The sequence below is a fragment of the Oryzias latipes genome, chromosome 1 (assembly GCF_002234675.1).
Source record: "Oryzias latipes chromosome 1, ASM223467v1".
NCBI lineage: Eukaryota > Metazoa > Chordata > Actinopteri > Beloniformes > Adrianichthyidae > Oryzias > Oryzias latipes.
Genome location: NC_019859.2, coordinates 22,315,182 through 22,336,136, shown reverse-complemented (window position 1 = coordinate 22,336,136; position 20,955 = coordinate 22,315,182). Strand labels below are relative to the sequence as shown.

The 20,955-nt window shown below is 42.0% G+C and overlaps 1 protein-coding gene and 1 long non-coding RNA gene across 2 annotated transcripts; both read right to left on the bottom strand.

Annotated features, from left to right (window-relative positions):
• Positions 1-6,067: 6,067 nt before the first annotated feature.
• LOC110015315 (unconventional myosin-XV-like) lies at positions 6,068-12,363 on the bottom strand. Its single transcript, XM_020704397.2, has 2 exons — positions 10,360-12,363; positions 6,068-10,210 (listed from the first exon to the last, which is right to left on the bottom strand). Exon 2 carries the CDS (start codon positions 10,151-10,153, stop codon positions 8,012-8,014), a length of 2,142 nt encoding a protein of 713 aa, XP_020560056.1. The 5' UTR covers positions 10,154-10,210; positions 10,360-12,363; the 3' UTR covers positions 6,068-8,011.
• A 7,208-nt stretch (positions 12,364-19,571) lies between these two features.
• Positions 19,572-19,983, bottom strand: LOC110015313. Its single transcript, XR_002290494.1, has 2 exons — positions 19,927-19,983; positions 19,572-19,873 (listed from the first exon to the last, which is right to left on the bottom strand). It is a non-coding gene; the product is annotated as an uncharacterized LOC110015313 (long non-coding RNA).
• Between the last annotated feature and the right edge of the window lie 972 nt (positions 19,984-20,955).

The window sequence follows — 20,955 nt, the reverse complement described above, 5'->3', positions numbered from 1 at the left end:
ACAATAGACCAAAACCGTTAAAAAAAGTTGATTTTACATTATAGATGGACACATAAATAAAATACTTGATTACCACCTGTTGTGTGACGTTGCGCTTATGATGTATGGCTGTGAGGTAACGTAGGATCAGTTTAGTGGCTTCAGTTTTCCCTGATCCACTCTCTCCACTGGAAGAACAGAAATCATTGAACATAGTTATGCGGATACGGTTAATGCTGGACTGTTCCGGACAATCTAGAAGGAGAATGTAGATCATCGTTTTACAACCTGCAGTTTAAAATGCACTTTGACTCCCCAGCGGAACAACAGCCCATTAGCAATTCCACCTTTGAAAGGCTCAAAATCTTAGAGTAGTTTAGATGTAAGATTGTCTTAGTAAAAGGTAAGGCTTAAATATGATAGAGGTATTGTAACCTAACTTAAAATGAGTCATTCATGCTGTTAAAAACTCCAAAGGTCTCAATTAAAACACAAGGAAAATAAAAAACACAAAAAGGTGTGGTGTTACCTGATCACAATGCACTGGTCTTTTTTGGCATCCATCATGGTGGTATATGAGAGGTTTACAATGGCAAAAAGATGACTGCAAAATATAAAAACAATTGTTTTGATGGATTATTCTTAACAGTTGCCTGGTCTCTTGGTTCTCTGGACCTCCATGATTGTTGTGTAAAAAAGGCAATTAAAGCTATTACTCAACTGTCACCTAGCAACCAACCCATAATAGTGTAACAGTAGCTTCTTCCTAACACCTGAGAGTACCGGCATTCAGGCCTCTGTTTATCATTGTATTCTTTAGAAGTACATCTCACCACACATTCAGGGAAATGCAAGAAAACCACACAAACACAAGACAACAACGTGAAACTGAATAGTGGGCCAACTATTGGCTCAAATGTTTAGCAATTACTTCTTAGTTTTTAAGTAAGATGTTTGGGGTCAAACGGGTCTGATACATGCACACAAAAAAGATATACACTTAAAGGTGCTTACGGGGGGTTATCACTTAGCCCGTGGCCTTCATACTGAAGTACCATGTCTGTGCCGTAAATGTTCAGCAACTTGTAGGGGTTCACAGACACAAGGATGCTGCCTATGTATGTCTGGGAGAAAATAAACGGAGTGAGTGAATGTATTCCACTGCTCTCTTCATCACGGGGATGCAACTAGACTAAAGGAAATGGCACATACATAAATGAGTTCTTGGTCGAATCGTTTCTTCAAGTTCATCAAAACTGTAGTTTCGTTCAGCTCACTGAAATTAAACACAGATTACAGGAAAACACATCCAATAAACAAAAAATTCATTAGATTTAGTTAACGCGTCAGTTAATTTTTCCAAAGCGTCCTCTCAAATGTCATTAATGAGTTGAAAATATTTAATTCATCTTGAGGTCTTAACAGATATCCCGTTTGCAAATATTTCTTCTGATTATTTTATTTAAAAAAACTTGCATTCATTGTGGTACGTATTATTTTGCTTTTTTCAAATAAGCAGAGATGCACAAAGCAAGCATGGGTTGAAAGCATATGTAGTGACATCAGTTGTACTGCTGGAAGGGTGGACTAACAGACTTGAAAGAGTATAACAGGAGTTAATGAGCAGAGAACGTTCTCTTTGTTCTGGGACACACTTACGGAAGCTGTGTCATATCTTCCATTCCCTCCGCCCAGCGTTTAACCCTGTGGCTTGTTGTGGGCATGCTTATGACAGAATAGATCTGGAAATGTACATACAAATTAGTATGTTATACACTTCTTAAAATCACACAGGTCCAGGCAGATTTGTTACTAATGCAGTATAATGCAATATAAAACAATCCATTTAAAAAAATGTTTTTGGAATAGATTGGCTATTACAGAGGAATGCATTATTTGAGTTTGCTGGCTAGTTTGTGCACCTTTCGGCATACCTCTTCAGGGGTCGCCAAAGCGAATCAACTTACACTAATTTGCACTCACAATTAAAATGATAATCTTCATGTGTGTTTGGTACTCAAATCTGTTTGTGTTTTAAACAAACATAACCAGTAACACTTGGTAGGATTCTTTTTCTGTTTTACAGTTATCTCAACATCCATGCTACTTCGAAATTATTACCTTGTCATACCAGGATTGACCAGGTACTCTGGCTCTATCAGGAATCCAGTCTAGTCCTTGAGGCTGTCCTCCAATGACTCCCTGAGCTGGTGAGTACCCTTCTAACACCCCATCTTCCCTGTACATGGCCCACTTTGACAAATTCTGGACTGTTCCATGTGGCAGAACCCTCTCCGCTGACCAAACATCCTCCCCAGCATCTCCTCCACCCTGAGCATTCCTTGCCCAATGCCCAGAGCGTGGCCCATAAGGAGGTATCACAGCATATTGATTGTCCTCGCCTTGCAGTCCTGTTGGCACAGTGTATGAAGCATAACGAAGTTGCTGGTTTTGGATGGCTTCAGAGAGTTTTGGGTTGTGGAATCGTCGTGTTAGAAGAGACCCGTCCGGCAGCCTAAAACAAAACAAGCAGCTGTCTTCACACAGAACATGGTTTTAAAGTGAAATTATGTGATCCAATTTATGTGGCTTGATTTTCCTTTGGCATCTTATCTTTAATTTTCAAGAGTTAACCAAAAAGCTTTTTATAAAATATTTTTTTCTTGCAAAATACTATATCCCCCCCATAAATAGTGGCAGATGATCAAACCCTCACACTAAGGAATAGTATTTTTGATATAAATTCAATTGTGAACCATGAGATATGCACCAAGTCACTGACATGGCCTACCTTTTTTTCTAACACCTTCAAGTCCTCCTTCACTACACCCATAAACTTATGTTTTGGTCTTTCTTTAGGCTTTTGTATTAGCCCAACCTCAGCATTGTTTCACCAACACGATCTTACAAACTGCTCTGAACCTATCCAACCTTCATGATCTGGCTCCCCCATGTTACATCTACCTTTTTTATTTTATTTATTTTTTTATCGTTGCTGAGTTTACTTTTTCTTTTTAGCCTCTATGGTTGTATCTAAAACCAGCACTTCTATTTCCTGCCAAGGTCATTAAGTGAGACGCCCAAGAAGTCTTTTTTTGGCTTCATACCTTAAATTAACATCACGCAGGTCATCATTCTGCAGTGCAGAGAAAACATTGGGGCTGGTGGGCTTGGGTGCTCCCGTTAGCACTGAATTGTTTGAGAGGTGGTAAAGACCTGTGGAGCGAAGGTTCATGTTTTGCCTGAGAGCAGCTGTTAGATTTGGAGAGGAGGGCTTCTGCCCGGGCATGACCAATGAGCCGTCGGGTAGATGGTATGATGCACCACGAAGGTTTTGATTCAAAAGAGCCTTCAGGTCACAAGAAACATTACGTCAGCTCATCTTTAAGACTGCCAACGTTAATAAACAATGAACATTTTCAATAGAGAATGCATTTGACTGTAAAAACATTTGTACCAGAAATCAAATGTAGCAAAATTGAAGAGGAGAATAAATTATTTTAAAAGGTACACACTTTGGACAAATTAGGGCCAGGTGGTTTCCATGGATCAATAACGACAGTTCCATCAGGTAAGGTGTAGGACACACCCTTCAGATAAGGATTCTGAAGGGCAGCCGACAGGTTGGGGCTCCTTGGTTTTCTTGGGTCTACTATAATTGTTCCATCCGCAAGAGTGTATGATGCTCCCTTCAAGGCTGGATTATTGAGTGCCTGTACATGAGAAAAGCTGGTTTAACTCTGGGTGTCCTAAGACAATACACTAAATCAGTTGATTACATAACACCTATTACCATGTAGTGAGAGGAGAAAAGATAGCAGTAAAAAAAGCATAAAGAATCATTAAAAGAAACATCTGAGAAATCAAAATCAATGACTAACCTTAGCAAGGTTGGGTGGTATTGGAGTACTGGGGTCTCGAACCCCATCTGGTAGTGAGAAAGAGGCGTTCATCAGGGCGGAATTTCTAAGCGCACCGGAAAGGTTTGGAGAGACAGGCTTCCGTGGATCGATGATGATAGTGCCATCGGGCAGAGTGTACGACGCACCCTTCAGGTAAGGATTTTGAAGTGCTGCTGTAAGACTTGCAGATTTTTGTGTCTTGGAATCAATTACAATGGTTCCATCAGGCAAAGAGTAGGAGGCTTCACGAAGAGCTGGGTTGTTTAGGGCCTTTGAAAGCTGTGGTGAAAAAGACTGCTAAACAGGCAAACAGCAAAACAAAAAAAAATCTTCATTAGCTTTAACCTCAACTAAAACATACAATTGTAACTTATAGAAAAGAACTAAAAGTCATTGATTACTGGCTGTCGAGGATTAACAATCGTGCCGTCGGGGAGGGTATATGACGCATTCCTAAACTGCTGGTTCTGAAGAGCTCCAGAAAGATTAGGTGAGAATTGCTTCTGCTGGTTGTAGGGGTCCTGTTTGGGTAGAAAGGACATTCAGATTGAATGTTTGCATAATCATTCTATATATGTTATTGTTCAGTCAACATGTTCCCACTATACATACTCTGATAACTGATCCATCAGGCAGCACATATGATGCTCCCCTAACTTGTCGGTTTCCAAGTGCTTGGCCAAGTATTGAGGGGGAATGTGAAACTGCATATGGTGATGTTAAGGTCCCATCCGGCAGCTGGAAGGATGCTTGCATTAAATGTGGATTTTTCAGGGCACTTCCTAACATTGGTGAAGAAGGTCTGTGGGGACCAGGATGGGGCCCACTTAGTTGCATTGGCGTTTGAAAAGATGCTTGCCGAAGGTTTGGGCTCTGATGAAGAGCACTGTGGAGCTGTGGGACTTCTGGTGAATAAGGATTACGACGTTGCATCATAGGAGATTTTATAGCAGAGACATTTTGCAAATTAGACCGATTTTGCAGTGCATCATGGAGCAGTGGTGCAGGGCCAGGTTCGGAGATATAATCATATGGAGTAACAACAGTTGGACCATATGGTGAATGCAACTGTGGGGTCTGATAAGAAGCCACTCCTCTGAGAGCCTGGCCATGTCTCATGGCTCCAGAGAGCATTGGAGATGAGGGTAAGGATGCATATGGAGACTGTGGTCTCTGTAGTGGAGACACATAAGATGCGTCTCTCAATGCTTGGTTTTGCAGAGCACCAGACAATGCTGGGGAAGAAGGAGGCAGGGGCTGTTCATAGGTCTGTTCTACATATTTTGGAGATAGGTCACCTGTGGCAAGCATTTGTGATGAAGGGACAACAAACTGAGGTAAGGGATCAGCATTTGGATCTGACATGTACATTTCTGAGTAGTAATTAGGGGGGTGGACAGTGCGAGGGGCTTGGAGGGGGGACGACCGATGAGAAAGACGAGGGGAGAGACGTGGGGATGCAGGGTGTGACATTTGTTTATGGGAAAACTGTGGGGAAGCAGGAGACATCCTCCTAATAGACTGTTTGACGAGGGGACGCCCTCGAGCAATGGGCCGAGAAGGAATTCGGCCTGACTCTCTTCTCCCCAGAGGAACTCGATGAATCATATGAGGAGACTGGAAAGGAGATGAGTGCAAGGAGTCTACTGTAAGAACAGAAGATCTATTGCTTCTTATAGAAGATGGACGAAATGGCCGTACATTCTGGGTGGGTGGGGGAACTGGACGCCCTCTGAGACCCATAGGAGAAGGTCTGACAGTACCCAAAGGAACATTCCCTCCTAACCGTGGTCTGGCCACTGGTGTGGGATCCCTTAGCAAACGAGTTGAGCGGCGAGAAAGAGTAGGGGATGAGGAAACAGGTGGTGGTCCTGGTGGAGATAAACTTCGACGAGAAGGCGAGGGGGAGGGAGAAAATCTTCTGCTTAACTGAGAAGGGGAAGCGTAACCTGGAGACATGGGAGGAGAAGGTGACCTTTGCATTGGTGTTCCTTCAAATGAATTTTGTGCAGGCATAGGCGATGGTGGAGGACTTTGCATCCTCATGGAAACACGGGGTGAGGGTGGTGGAGAATAACGCTTCATAGGTGTTCTTGGTGAGCCTGGAGGACTCTGCCGAATCATGGAGACACGGGGAGACTGGGGGGGTGATGGTCCTCTAGCTGGGACAGAGGTTGATCTCCGTGGTTGCATTTTACGATGAACCAACGGGGACGCCATAGGAGAAGTGTTGTAGGAGATTCCTTGAGATATAACAGAAGGTGGTCTTTGAGAGTTAAGGAATCCACTCCTCACTGAAGGCTGAGGTGAGGGGATCCCTCTCCGTGCAACCATAGGAGAGGGCACAGGGGAAGGCACAGCAGAAGGATGGCGTTGCATCTGAGGAGAGGGCATAATGACAGAGCGGCGGGATGGAGTGGGGGAGAGTTGCATGCGTCGGACAGAAAGTGGAGACATGTTTGCTTGCTTTATAATCATAGCAGTTGGTGTTGGAATTGAGGGAGGTCCATAACTCTGCTGCTGTGGTATTCCCATTGGATCTGTCATCACCTGTGGTACAAAACTTGTTTAGTAAAACCTAATAGTAATGCAGAAAGGGATAAAAATTACACTTAATTTTCCTGGCAAGTAGTTACTGAAAAAAATCGTTTTCATTTGTGGGATTGTATGGATCAACTTTTCCTGGCCAATGACAGAAATAAAACAGAAAAAAAAAAAAACAGTTCGCAACTCGAGGTTGAAAAAAATGGTCTAATAAAAAACAGCTCTAATAGTCTCCAGCAACACATTTATTCTCTGTAACCACATACTATCATTGTGGAAACAGTAACTACTGTAGCTTTTTACACATTACAGATCAAAGTAAAGCTATATTTTATGCAGTTTATTTTAAATGCTGTTTCCTATCAATCTGTGGGTTTTACGATAAAAACAAGTTAAAAACAATGCCAGTTTCAGGAAAAAAAGTTTCATTGTTTTCTTAAGTCTATTTTTTAGTGGACCTATTTAACAAAGAGTGGTACCTCGCATTAAATTTAATTTGTTCTGGCTTTGAGTTTGGTGCGCAAAGTGTTTGTGAAGCAAAACATGATTTCCCACAGGCTTCAATGGGACACGTTGCTGTGACACCAAAAAAAAAAGAAATTAGGAAAAATGAAGACAAATAAAGAGGGATAACACCAGTAAAAATAATCAACGAAGCAGAGTATGACAATAAATCACATTAAAAAAAAGAAAGAAAATAACACTGAATTGGGGACAAAGTGCTTTCTCTTTAAATTAAATTGAATATTTTTTGTGGTTGTTCAGTTTATGTATTGCAAGTTTGTTCTAGCAGGCATTTACAGCAGTCATCGTTATTTGATTGTTCGTTCTGGGTGCCATTCATTATGCAAATACCACTGTTTTTTGAAATTATAGTTCCAGTGCTCCAGATGCATCTCAAAGCTTTATGATGCTGAATTTTTATGATGCTTAATTTTTATTTTAAGTTCTTACTTAGGCCACTTGAATTTGTTAGAAAAATTTGGTTCCTACCAATTTTTCCAGCAAAGATCAAAAAGAGTTTTTGCAAAAGCCAAAACACTTAGCTTTACATTGCATATTTCAAAAGTGTTGGCATACTAGAAGTAGCATTACCTGATGAGAAATCATGTGTGGCGACATCTGTTGTTGAATCATTTGATCTTGTGGTGTCACCATTTGAGGTGACATTATCCGCTCTTGTGGTGACATGATTTGAGGGGACACCATCATTCCTTGAGGTGACATTGCTTGCATTTGTATCATCTGCTGTTGTGGGGAACTCATTTGCTGCGGTTGAGATATCATCTGTTGGTGTGGTGAAATCATCTGTTGGTGTGGTGAAATCATCTGTTGGTGTGGTGAAATAATCTGTTGGTGTGCTGAAATCATCTGTTGGTGTGGTGAAATCATTTGTTGGTGTGGTGAGATAATTTGCTGGTGTGGTGAAATCATCTGTTGGTGTGGTAAAATCATCTGCTGATGTGGTGAAATCATCTGCTGTTGTTGTGAAACCATCTGTTGTTGCGGAAGCATCGTCTGTTGGTGTGGTAGCATCATTTGTTGGTGCGGCAGCATCGTCTATTGGTGTGGGGACATTATGAGAGTTAAAATTGGAGGTTAAAACCAAAATAATGTGATATAATCAAAATATTTCTTGATGTGACTGATACTACCTGCTGTAGGGACATCATGTTTCCATTCAGACCTGGAGCAGGAATTTGGTCTTCATACTGGATGTCTGACATGTCTTCAAATTCAGGATCAGGTGGAAATGTAGGTGGAGGAGGCAAGGGGACATCTAGACGCTCTTTCCCAAACAGCCGCACTTGAGGTCTAGGAACCCTAAAGGTAATGTCCCCTTCCTGAAACCCACTAGTTTCTTCCCGATATTGATTCCCCTGGGCATCGTACTGGTCCCTGTAAAATCCCTGTTCCTGATCAATTTCCTGCCCATCAAAACCTTCAAAGCCATAGACACGCTGGCTTGATGGTTGGAATCCACTTGTCTGCTGTGAGCTGAAGTCTTGGTAGGTCATGCCACTATCATTATAGGTAAACTGGTAGTCTGGTGGAAAACCTTCTTGCATCCCCATGAAGGATGTATGAGGGGTTTGATAAAAACTTTCTTGTAAGCTTTCATACGGGTCCATGAGTTCATTTTCATAGTAAACTTCCTGACCATTCTCACCATAATACACCTCAGCCTGAGAATCCATGAATCCCCCCTCCCCCCCTCCATAGACATAACCTTTGGCCACTGGTGCATAGTAGTCCAGATGTTCATCATACATTGCTGGTTGTTGCTGATAACCATAGTCATCAATTTCCTGGTCGTAATACAATGCTTGAGGAGATGAATGACGGTTATAATAATGACCCATATCATCATCATAAAGACCCTCTTCATAATATCCTGCATTTAAATCATAGAGTCCACCTTCCTCATAATACCCTAGGTCTTGATAATCAGTTCCTCCTGCACCATTGTAACCAAACTGATCCTGTCTTCCATATGAGGTCATTGGGTTATCATCATACCCACCATAACCGTCATCATATCCTCCATAACCTTTCTGGTAGGCTAAATCTTGATAGTCATACCCATACATTTCCTCCCCATGTTCATAGCCATTGTTATAATAGCCATGGATATTTTGTCTAGAGCTGGATTGTCTGTTGTTTCCTCCACCACTCCCCCAACCAATATTTCTTGAGTTTCCTCGCATTTTGTTGAAGATAAAACGTTTAGTTAGCCAGTTAGCTGCTGCAGCAACCTTCCCCAATATGGTGCTGCTGGTCTTAAAGTCATCCGTAGGTCCAGTTCCACTTTTTTTTTTAAACAAACCTTTGAAGAAGCCACCCTTTTTTTCATTAGATAATCCCCCTAGACGAAGCAGCATGTACTTGTGTTTCTTCCCACCATTCTCTTTGGCCTCTTTCTCCTTTTTGTTCTTTTTGCTTGCCTGAAACTTCATCATAAATCGGGAAGTGTTCTTCATCATAGACTTTCTCCGTTTCTTCTTAGCAAGTCGACTCTTTCTCCTTCCCAAACCAAGGAACAAACGGGACGTGCTTTTCAGCTTTTTCACGCTGTTCTTGCGCCTCTTGAAACCAGAAAACTTTAAGAACATTGTGGACATGTTCTTCAAACCCTTCTTGGGTATTTCCTTAACTGGGGCTGGGGGAGGTTCCTCTTTTTTTTTGGCTTTTTTCTTATGGGTATCAGATTTCCCTCCTTTGTGTTGACCATCCTTAGCTTTCTTTTTTGACTTGCCTCGAACATCTTCATCTTCATCATCTTCTTCCTCTTCAAAATCTTCTTCATCTTCTTCAGAATCTTGTCCTCGTCTAGATTTGCCCCCTTTTTTCCCTTTCCCACCCTTACCTCCTTTTCCCCTTCTGCCATCTTCTGAGTCCTCCTCATCTTCGTCCTCACTAAAATCTTCATCCTCCTCCTCGTCACTAAATACCTCCTCCTCCTCCTCCTCCTCTGACTCTACTTTTTTGCCTTTTTGTTTATCTTTTCCTTTCTTTCCTGTATCTTTTCCCTTGGGTGGCTCCTCCTTTCCCTTCTTTCCCCCTTTCTTGTCATCTTTCCCACCTTTCTTTTCATCCTTTGTTGCTTTCTTCTCATCTTTCCCTCCCTTTTTGTCATCCTTGCCTTTCTTTTCCTCCTCTTTCTTTTTTTCTGGTTCTGGTTTTCCTCCCTTCTTTGTGTCCTTTTTAGTATCTTTTTTGCCAGGCATTTTGACGAACGACTATGGACACAACATGCCTCCTGTACTGGATTTAAAGAAGCTGACCTTGAAACACAGAAGCACAGAGAATCAAAGTCATAATGTTAATCAGGCAGCAACATGAGACAGTTTTAGAATTAGAGAATCAAATTATTTTGGTTCCCTTTTGAATCAAAAACTAACCTTTGACCCTTTCTTAGGTTAGATACACCAACCTGATTTGATGATGGAACTGTACAGAGGTTTGAAATCACCCTGAGGAGAGGTGCACTGGGCCAAAACAGCTCTGAACTTCACCACTGTGGTCCCCATGAAGGTTACTGTCCAGATACAGACACAGAGTGTCAGTGTGAACACTGAGAAATTGTTGTTCACAATTAATTCAACACCCTTTAAAAGCCTCACGCTTAAAGGTGCGTACTTATACTAGCATATAAAAATGTTTTGAAAACTTTGATACATTTCAGGTGCAGTTTAAAGCTTACTGCAAACAGTGCAAAGAATTTATGTTTAAGTTTTTTTTAAAGTTGGTCAAACTTTTGACGAGTTTGAAGCATTTCTTTTGCCTGTAAAGGCACATTACACTCATTCTGAATGTCTGTCTTCTCAAAAGGCTTCTCAATATTCTGCTAATCTAAGTCATCATCACCCTGTCCCATATTTTAGGTTCAGATTTTTCAATGACTCCGATTTCAGAAGACCTTTTTGTAAAAATTATCTAGTTATGCCTAAACGGTATTGAGAAGGTAATTAAAATTCCCCTTGCTGTTAAATGAAACAAAGAATATTGCGGTGTTGATTTTGCTAATTTCTACTTAGTACAACTCCTGCAGTGTTTGTTTTTTTTTGCAATTTTGCGATGTGAAACATTAAAACACACTAAATATTGAGCTGTTATTCCACTTCAAGCGCTACCCCTCTGTGATTCCATCTTTGTTCCAAGGAGTTGGACATAAAGTTACATCGTTATGGCAGTATAAGCAAATTGATTCACCAACACAGCTCTCCATTACAGACCCCTCCACTTCAGTGAGAACCGGCAATGAGGATGTCCAAGGTCTGCAGTCTTCAAATGTTTTGTGTCCTATCAGTAGGTCTCTTCTTCAGCAGTCGAAAAGGGGGAAAAAAAGCAAAAACAATTCTTGTCCAAATCATCCGATTTTAAGGAGCTTCTTCTTCTGGATTCCAATAGCTACTGTTGCTTACTACAAGTCCTCTCAACCAACATTAAACACTCTTTACTCTGTCCTCTTCAGAGAGATGGTGTGAGTTTGAGTAAATGTGTGTGTGAGAACGAGCCAAAGTGGGTGCTGGTGTGTGTTTGCATGTGTGGATACATGTAGGTGTGTATCTGCCTGAACCCTTCCTTGTATAGGACAGTAGAAGGAGTCTTAATATGTCATCTGGCCCCACAAGTGAAACTCTAGATCTCGGCGTGACTGAGGGGGCGGGGCATAAATAATACAAAAGGTCCAGAAAGAAACAAAGACAGACAGAGATAGACATGGAACAAAAAAAAGAAAAACCTGAGTGGAAATAGGAAAGATTCTGTCAAATTCATGAATTTTCAGAAGCGCATAGCTTCAATTGAATGTGTTAAAACATCTGGATGTTATCTCAAATCTGATCTTTCCCTTTTTTAAGTTAACAGGGATTGGCAGGTGTGGTCTGGTCACTATGTGTGCATTTAAAAAGCCCTATCATAAAGATGTTCAGCTTCTGTGAAAACTATTCTTAGACACAAAAAGCAGGAGAGAGCAAAGGCAGGAGAAACACCCACATGTTAAAGAAATGACGTCTTCTTTCTTGGTATCAATGACGGAGGAATGACTCTCACAAACTCGACACAGCTAGAGCAGGATTGGTAACAGGGCAGAAATTATTAGCGCCATCAACCAAATTATCCCTCTTCCTGAGGGAAGAGATCAGATTGCAAGATCTGTCCTGCCAGAGAACACAGGTGTTGGGTTGCCAGATCCTGATCTTTTGGAATGTAAGTCTATCTGATCATTAGCATCCAACAAAAAGACGCATGTAAGATATGTGCGCATGGGTTAAGGAAGGTGCCTTCACTGCGAACGTGATGAAAGAGCCTTGTTTTCGCTTTTCCAATCATTCTCTTTTCATGGGTCTTGGAAAAGGATGAAAAGACCCGATCAAATGTGGAAAGCTCTGAGTTGCAGCCAATCCTACCCCCTCTCCTCAAAGTAATCGCTCCTGGCAGGTGGTCCTCTATCTTATGACACAGTTTTGTAAAGGAGAGATTACAGGGGGGGGGGGGGGGGGGACCTGACATGCATGCTGGGAAAACTAGGCAAAATTATGACAGAGATTGATTTGATGAGGCTTATCAAAAGCATTGAGGTTCCAGGAAGAAGCTATAAACAAAAACATTTGCTGCTTTTTAGTAGAAAACAGAAGGACACCTGCAGAAGAGCATGCAGAAAGTTTGTAGGCCTGCAGCAAACACGTCACATGCACTGTTTTGGCATTTAAATAGGCCTCAATTGAAACTTCCAGAGCCCCATCTGTCTCCTACTGAGGTGACACAACAGACTGACGGCCTGTGGATGGGTGTGTGGACTCAAACATGGGCAGGATCAGACGGGGTGGGGCGGGGGGGTACATCCACGCCCAAAACCTACCTCTCCTTTGACACACCCAACCTCCGGGAAACCCTCACGTTACCGGTGGAGCCCCATGGTCACGCTCGTCCATGTTTCAACAGGTCAACCCAGTGACCAGCATCCAAAAAAGAAAATAAAAAATAAGAGCAAACTCATTTACATGCTCTCCATCACAGTCGCCCGTACAACCTCACGTTTTGTCTGCTTCAGTGGCGAGGCTCGGAGCAGCAGGGGTCGGTCAGCAGGGAGGAAAAAGTAGTGCCGCAGGCAGCGGAGGATGAATATTTAAAGAGCCCTATTCTTCGGCGGGCGGCCGGGGGCTTGAGTTCCACACACTTCGGGGAGAGTTGATGAGCTCCGCGGGTGGGCACCACCAAGCCCCAAACGCACTGACACACATTCATGTAAATATATAGGACAGGTAGACAGTTACCTGTTAGCTTTTAAACCGACATGATTTTTAGCTCAGTTTAGTTTTCAAATGTTACAGCAAGCTTAAAAAACGAGTAAGCATGATCAGGGGGATTGTTAGGAGAAAGTTTTAGTTTCCTGTACCACCTGCCTCTTAGCCATGAGTTTTGTTTTCTTGTATATTAAAGACTTCCTCTTATCCGGATTACACACAGCGGGAAAGCGTGTCATTGGGTGGCCCAGGGGTGTGTGTTAAGTGTGTGTGTGGATTCAAACAGATGAAGGTGAGAGAAGGGGGAAAAAGTACAGTCTCCACAGCAGTCCTTCCGCTGCCCGCCAGATGGACCCGCCTGACAACAAACAAGCCGCGCGCGGAGGGAGCGGAGGGAGCCACGCGGCTGCTGCGGCGGCTCACCCGGATTCCAGCCCCAGACGACCTTGCCGTCTTTCCCGCATTCAACGGCGGGCAGCCCGCATCTAAACGGTGCGGGGCTTTGATATGGGTTTCCTACTGAGGCGAGACCTCCTTGGCTTCTGGAAGAGCAACAAGCCCTTTGGTTACGTCTGAGCTATTTTTAGACATGTTACTGCAGCGGTGACTTACATTCAATAGGCTTCAACCTTTTTTTTTTTAAATGCTGGTAGTGTTTTGTTCCAGTCACAACCAAAGTCACTATTCAAAGTAAGCCTGTCTCCCCAACAAAAAACATACTAAGAATGAATCCAGTAATGTTTACTCCATTTGCTCTAATAAAACATTCTGTATTTCAAAAACATTACACCATCTGTTCATTCTGCAGTAATTATCAAGTAATTGTGAGGTTATATAATATGTGAGACAAAGCATTTGACTGTCACAACATAATAATTTTATAAAAGGAAAGGGTCAGTAAAAGTTCTATTAAGTAGTAAACAAATGTCTTTTTTTAAATAAATGTGACATTAAATACCCACTCTGATAAAAGAAAATTATATATTTTTGTGTTTATAACACATTAAGAGGAGTCAGTTGAGGTGGCTCAGGCATCTGGTCCAGATGCCTGTCCGAGGAACGTCTCTGGGTCCCCCCAATGGAGCTGGAGGAACTGGCCAGGTCGTGGGAAGTCTGGGCATCTTTGCTTAGACTGCTGCCCTCGCAACCCGGTCCCGGATGAGCAGAAGAAGATGGATGTGTTTTCAACATGTTCTTGTGTTGGTTTTTTGATGATGGTGGACATCAAACTGCAATTCTGAGTATTTCGTTATTCAAATCGTTGTGAAGCAGGAGCAGACGAAAAAATTCAGTCTGAAAAACAATGTATTGGTGAAGAAAAAAGTACGCTGGTTTGGTCACAAGCTTCCTGCTCTGCTCCATTCTGATGCATCGACTTGGAGACAAAGAGATCATTTGTCTCCTAATGATCTCTTTGCTAGCTTAGACGAAATGCTAGCTTTCGTCTAATCTAGCATTTCACTCAAACCTAGATGACTGGCTAGCTTCAATATGCATGATATTTTTGCTGCACCGGTAATGTTAGGTTGAGGGTGTGAGAGGCTGTGAGCTAGCGGGAGAGCGGATAAATAGATGATGGGAAGCGGGGCAGGCTTTCTCCCTGCCAAATTTCTAATGAACTGCAGAGACCATGTCCTAGAAAATGACAATGCTTTTTTTAATTATTATTTTAGCTAAAACTGCATAATCAAAAGACCACTGGAAACGCTTTTGCAATAGAACAAAAGATGATTTAATAGGTTCTAAGTTGTAATTTAGCTAACAAATTTGATGTCATGTTGTTTTGTAGTAGTTTGCTCACATATATTCAAATACCTGTGAAATATAATTGAATAGGTACAAATAATTAAAAAAATCAAATAGAGTAAACCCTTGTTTTTCGCGGGGGTTACCATCCAAAAAGAACCCGATAGGCAAAATCCGTGAAGTAGAAACCTTTATTTTTAATTTACAATTATTATACAATTAAATACTCTTTTATACATTGATAAGAAAGAACAAACCATTTTGCAGGCTCAAGCATTTGTTTAACAAATAAAAGTACTTTAGAAACGTTTTTTTCAACAAATAACTTCTGTACTGTACTGTCAAATAATAATTTTAATCATCAATGTGAACAGAAGGCTTCAAATTGCGGAGATTAGCACCGCAACCCGAGTAATTGGATTAAACGGGAGAAATTTTAAAATGATTATGAATTAAATACAAAGTACAGTCGGACAAATAGTGACTCAGGTGTATTCCACTGCTCTTCAGACTGAGCCGCTGCATCCTGACTCCTCTCTGCAGCGTTTTCTTCTTTTGAAGCCCGCGGTACAGGTGTGTTTGTTCGGGAGAAGAACATAGTCATAGGCAGTTGTTGTCGCTCTTTTTTCTATGGGTTTTAGAGAAACTCGAAATTGCAAGAGAAATTGCACGTATGTAATGTAAATTTGGCAAGGTGTTTTACGTATGTACATATTAAACTGTAACGTTATTGACGCACAGATAGAGAAGAAGCAGAGTGACTTTTTAGCCAATCAGAATGCAGAACACAATGCACGATGCAAATCCGTGAAGTAGCGAAACCGTCAAAAGTAAACCGGCGAGGGATCACTGTAATTTATCTGTCCTCAACCTGCACAGATAGCAGTGCTGTTTTTCCCCCCACAGTTTTTCAGCTAAAAATAAACACAAACAAACAAAAAAGAAGTTTGTCTGTAATTATACTAGAGGAAATATGAAATAGAAAAAAGGATTGTTAGAGCAGAATGTATTAAAACATGCAGAAATGACTGACAGCTTAATTGCATCTTTTTAGTCATATTTTAAGTTTGCATCTGGTTGTTAAAGGGTTTAGACCTATGCCAGGGATTTAGAGCAAAGCTCCAGAAAATCTCTAAAAAGGCATCTTTATTGGAAGCGTTGACGTGGTTGTACTGTTAAAATTCTGAAAAGCCAAACATGACAGAAATACTTTGTAGACACATCAATATTTTATTTTTTTGCAATTTGCGAGGAGAAACTTTTTAATTTTAAAGTAGTGTGTGCCTTAACTGTTGTTGAACTCTTGGCTCTGCGGGTTTCAAATCTGTGGTTTTGCTTTCGTTTTTGAGAGCAAAAGGGCAGCAACACCTTTAGACATTGGCGGTTCTTTTAGCATCTCCAGAGGAAACCTCGCCTGAATTATTTGGCTGTTTTGAAGGTGCAGCAAAGAGCAGTTGCTGCATACAGTAAATGTGGTTTACTTGGGAACATCCTCTCATTTGCCCAGAAGCATCTGTACCTTTAAACATGTCATGGATCTTCCTTACAGTTTTTAATTAGGTAACTTACTTGAAAATATCAAGAACAAACCCTCAATATTGGAAAGTAATAAAAAACATGATGTCAAGGCATTCTTTTATATCTGAATAAAAGCTGCAAAATAATAATATCAGAGATGATTAGTGTATTTTCATGTAAAAGATTGCTCTGACTTTACTCTAAAATTGATGCAGTCATAAGCTTCCTCTCTGCCAACCCCCCTTCCCCCTGGTTGGATAGTTGATAACATATCACTAAGCAGTCAACAGCATTAGTTTTCCTCCTGAAGGCGTCTGCTGAGTGTCGAAGTGGAACAGCTGCTGCGAGACATCCAGACTCTGCAGCAGGTCAGAGGGTGTCTGTGGAAAGCCTCTTGTGGGACTCGGGACAGTTTTTACTTTGTTCCTATGCAAGAGGGCAAGGCACACAAGATCTATTTCCAAAGCAGAGGAGGAACAGAAGATTGAAGGGGTGTGAAGAGCAGGAGGATGCATCCTCAATCCCTAAATAGAGGCTCCACCTGGAGAGGCCACACATTGGAGGAAAGGAAGGCTGCTTGAGTTGCGAGAGTCCTGCTGTGTCTCTATCAGTTTCAAATATTCCCTGCTGCTGCCTAAGTATCTTTGCTTCACCCATCCAACTCCTTCCTGCTAAGAAATGCACTTGACGGCTGTTGCACTACAATTTTGTGCTCCTGCACTTAACAAAAAGGCTACAACGTCCATCAGTTTACATCCAAATGCAGATCATCTTCAAAAGGACGGGTGCACAGAGTCCACACCGCCTCACAGGCAGCATGATGGATTTTAGTGTTGAGTGAGCGTTGGATCATGACTTTGCTTCACAGCCCAGCAGTGGGAAATGTTTGTATTCAGGAAGGTGATAGAAAAGCCTGAAGGAGCTGCAAAAAAGAAAACACAGAACATTTTATTTTTTGTATCTAGAAAGTTGGCGGCGTGTTAATTTGATTTATTATCACAATTCTGTTGCATTGAAATGTTCTTTGAAATGGTAAAAAGCATCACTCAAACCTCACACGTGTTTTCCACCATTTACATTTAAAATTGTTTTAAATTGCAGAGTTCAGAACATTTTTCATGCTGTGTTTACAAGAGTACAAATGAGGAATGAAGGAGCAATTTGTGTGCAAATATAAGACTTAAGTGGGGAAAAGAAAATACTTTTACAATAGCTGAGTTTTTTTTTACACTAAGATTAAAAAGTGATTTCCAGCTTTAAAAATACAGTAATTTTTCTTTTATTGATTATGGATTATTTCATCATTTGCAAATGAAGCTTTTAAAAACCCACACTGAAAATGGTGTTAATGTTTTCAACATCTTTTTGTGGCTGATGATGGAGGACATATATAAAAGATTAAGAAAATAGCATTTCTGAGTATTTCTTATTTTGAATCATTGTGAATCAAAACTCAGAGGGTAATTTCTGATGAACGACTGCTGCTCCTTTAGATCTGTGTTCTAGATTTTGGATTTTAAACGCTTTTAAAATAGATCAAAAGATGATTGGAGTGGGACTTTAAGTTTAATCTTTGCTGAACAGGCAAAGGAAAAGTAAAATTTGGGGTTGGAGGAAATGTCTTTATCGTCATAGAGAAAACACACAATTCTAACATTTTTAATTTCTTTAAGCATAAAATTTTAGCATGATAGTAAACCAGATGTAAAGTTACTGTCGTTGTGCCTCTGGTGGGCTCTCCTCCCCCCTCCCCTCTCTGCTCAGCCTTCCAGATTGGACCCAGCTGTCAGCACTCACCTCATCAACCTGCCTGCCTGCTTAAGAGGTTCCTTTACCAGTTTTCAGCGCCAGTTCGTTGCCCCTCTATGGTGGTTACTTGGTCACCTAGTCATGTTTTTGAGTTTATGCAATCCTTGCTGCTTCACTAATACAAGTTTGTGCCTCGTCTACAGGACCATTTCCATGTGTGCCAACCTGGGTCCTTTCTCCACACAAACCAGCAAATCCTCAGGGATCCTTAACTTCCAGCCACGCCACGTCTCTGAGCCACGCCACAACTCCAAGCCACGTCACGACTCTGAGCCTCGCCACGACTCCAAGTATCTATCTAGCTTTGAAAACCCACAATCAAGGCTAACTCCCAAACAACTGGTAGCCCAATGCTCTAACATCCACAAGCGGCAACTCCTATCACAACTTGAGATTGAAGCGGTACAATACAATTGCAATACCACAGGAGAGCCAGAATAGCAGGTCAGAGAGTAGGGTATACCACACCATCACCCTGAGCTTGGTTACACAGCCCCAACAACCACAGATACGCTGAGCAAGGCAGCAACTGACCTGAAAGACAAGATCATGTCTAGAATGAACACTAGACAAGCCCAACACCAGCTACAGCGGTTAAGTGATGTACCGCCTGAAAGTCTCCTAAGAGATACAGCCAGATGCCCATACCTGAAGGACTGAAAACTGCCAAACAAAGGCTCCTTGCCTAAAGAGGTATACAAGAGATAATGAAGCCAGATGGATAAACAGGCTGTTCGCAACTCAACCTGCGAAAGTGTATGCTCAGTGGCAGGGTCAAAACAGCCAAGCAGACCCACCAAGGCTAGAAACTGAACAGTACTGGAAAAGTATATGGGATAAAGAGACACCACATAATAGCAATGCCCAGTGGCTGGTCACTCTGAGAAAAGAACATAGCAACCTCCCTTAAAAGAATCTAGTCACCACCACAGTGGCACACATCCAAGAAAGAGTCTCAGGTATGAAGAACTGAATGGCACCGGGGCCTGACATGATACATGCCTATTGGCTAAAGAAGCTCACCGCACTCCATGAGTGCCTGGCAGCACAAAAGAAACCAGCTGCTGAGAGATGGGACTCACGCTGAATGGCTAACAGAGGGGCGAACAATCCTGATCCAGAAGGATCCCTTAAAGGGTGCAGTCGTGTCCAACTACCGGCCAATAACCTGTCTCTGCACAACATGGAAGGTCATGTCAGGCATCATTGCAACCAAGATGAATAGGCACATGAATCAATCACATCAAATCAAATCAACCTGTCATGACTCTAGCGAGGCTAACAGACCCAGACGCTGGAACCCGGAAGGAGGACAGGAGAAGAGTGAAAGTAGTAATGGATTTAATGTTACAGGGAAATGAGCAGTCCTGTTGTGGCAGGGGATGGCGAGACCGACGACCCGTCTGCGATCTTGATGACGAGTCTAGGAATCCTGTGACGGCTCCGGGCGAACCTTGGACGAGGCGGGTGATTCGGCTGTGGCCTGTGGCGTGGCTGGAGGTTCGGCTGTGGCTTGAGCTGAGGCCTGGAGTTCAGACGGCGCGCTGGAAGGAGGTAGGTTTTCTGGGGGTATCCTCCGCTTGGATGGAAGTAGATTTGGGCGTCCACTCGTGGGTTTAGATGATCCTGAAGACAAGACATAACATAGAGCGAGAAACTATGATGACCAGACTAAGCACCATCAGGGGCAACGAACTGGCGATGAATGATGATCCTGGAGCTCCTTAAGTAGGTCTGGCAGGGTGATGAGTAGAGTGGACGCAGCTGGGAGCAATCAGAGGCCAAGCAGAGAGGAGAGGGGGAGGAGTCCGCCAGAGGCACCATGACACAACCTTTATTTATATCCCCCCGCAAAAACACACACACACACACATCAAAAAAAATAAATAAATAAATAAATAAATAAAAAAGTGATAAAATGATAGAATGTAGAGACCAGGCTTTGTCCTGAAGTGGGGAAACGATATTTTGGGGACATGTTCACATCAGCGACCCCCCCAACCCAGGTTCACGGAGAACACTACCACAGAACCCCCCAGATCTGATCAAAAGAGTCAGACCCCGTTTACTGAGAAGGGTCAGTCACTGATGTGGAGGAAACCCCTCAGAGGAAAACACTGGAGTGTAATAAAATGTAAAAGGAATAAAATTAATATATATATAAAACATAAACAAAAAACAAATAATTACATAAACCTTAATAGGCATATGAAATGGTAAGAGCGACTTAAAAATTAATAGAATAAAAAAATAAATGTATTTACATACACATATAAAACTAGTTAAAAGAAAAAATAAATAAATAAATAAATAAATAATTAAAATATAATAAAAAAAAAAAATCCTAAAATTCAACTAAAAGCTAAATTAAAAAGGTAGGTCTTAAGCCGTCCTTTAAAAACATGAACAGTCTCTGCGGCCCTGAGGCTCTCTGGGAGGCTGTTCCACAGGCGAGGTCCGTAAAAACGGAATGAGGCCTCGCCGTATGTTTTTGTTCTAACTTTTGGAATAACCAAAAGGCCGGTATCAGAGGACCTCAGAGGAAAAACCCCTGCATGGGATGTACCACCGGACCATAACTGAAGTGGCTGATATCAATAAGTCCTACCAATGGCTAGAAGGGGCTGGCCTACAGGACAGCACTGAAGCACTCATCCTGGCAGCTCAGGAACAAGCCCTGAGCACCAGAGCGATAGAGGCTCAGATCT

What these genes read in the sequence shown, in the direction of transcription:
- LOC110015315 (XM_020704397.2), bottom strand. Translation starts at nt 10,153, where the DNA reads ATGCCTGGCAAAAAAGATACTAAAAAGGACACAAAGAAGGGAGGAAAA.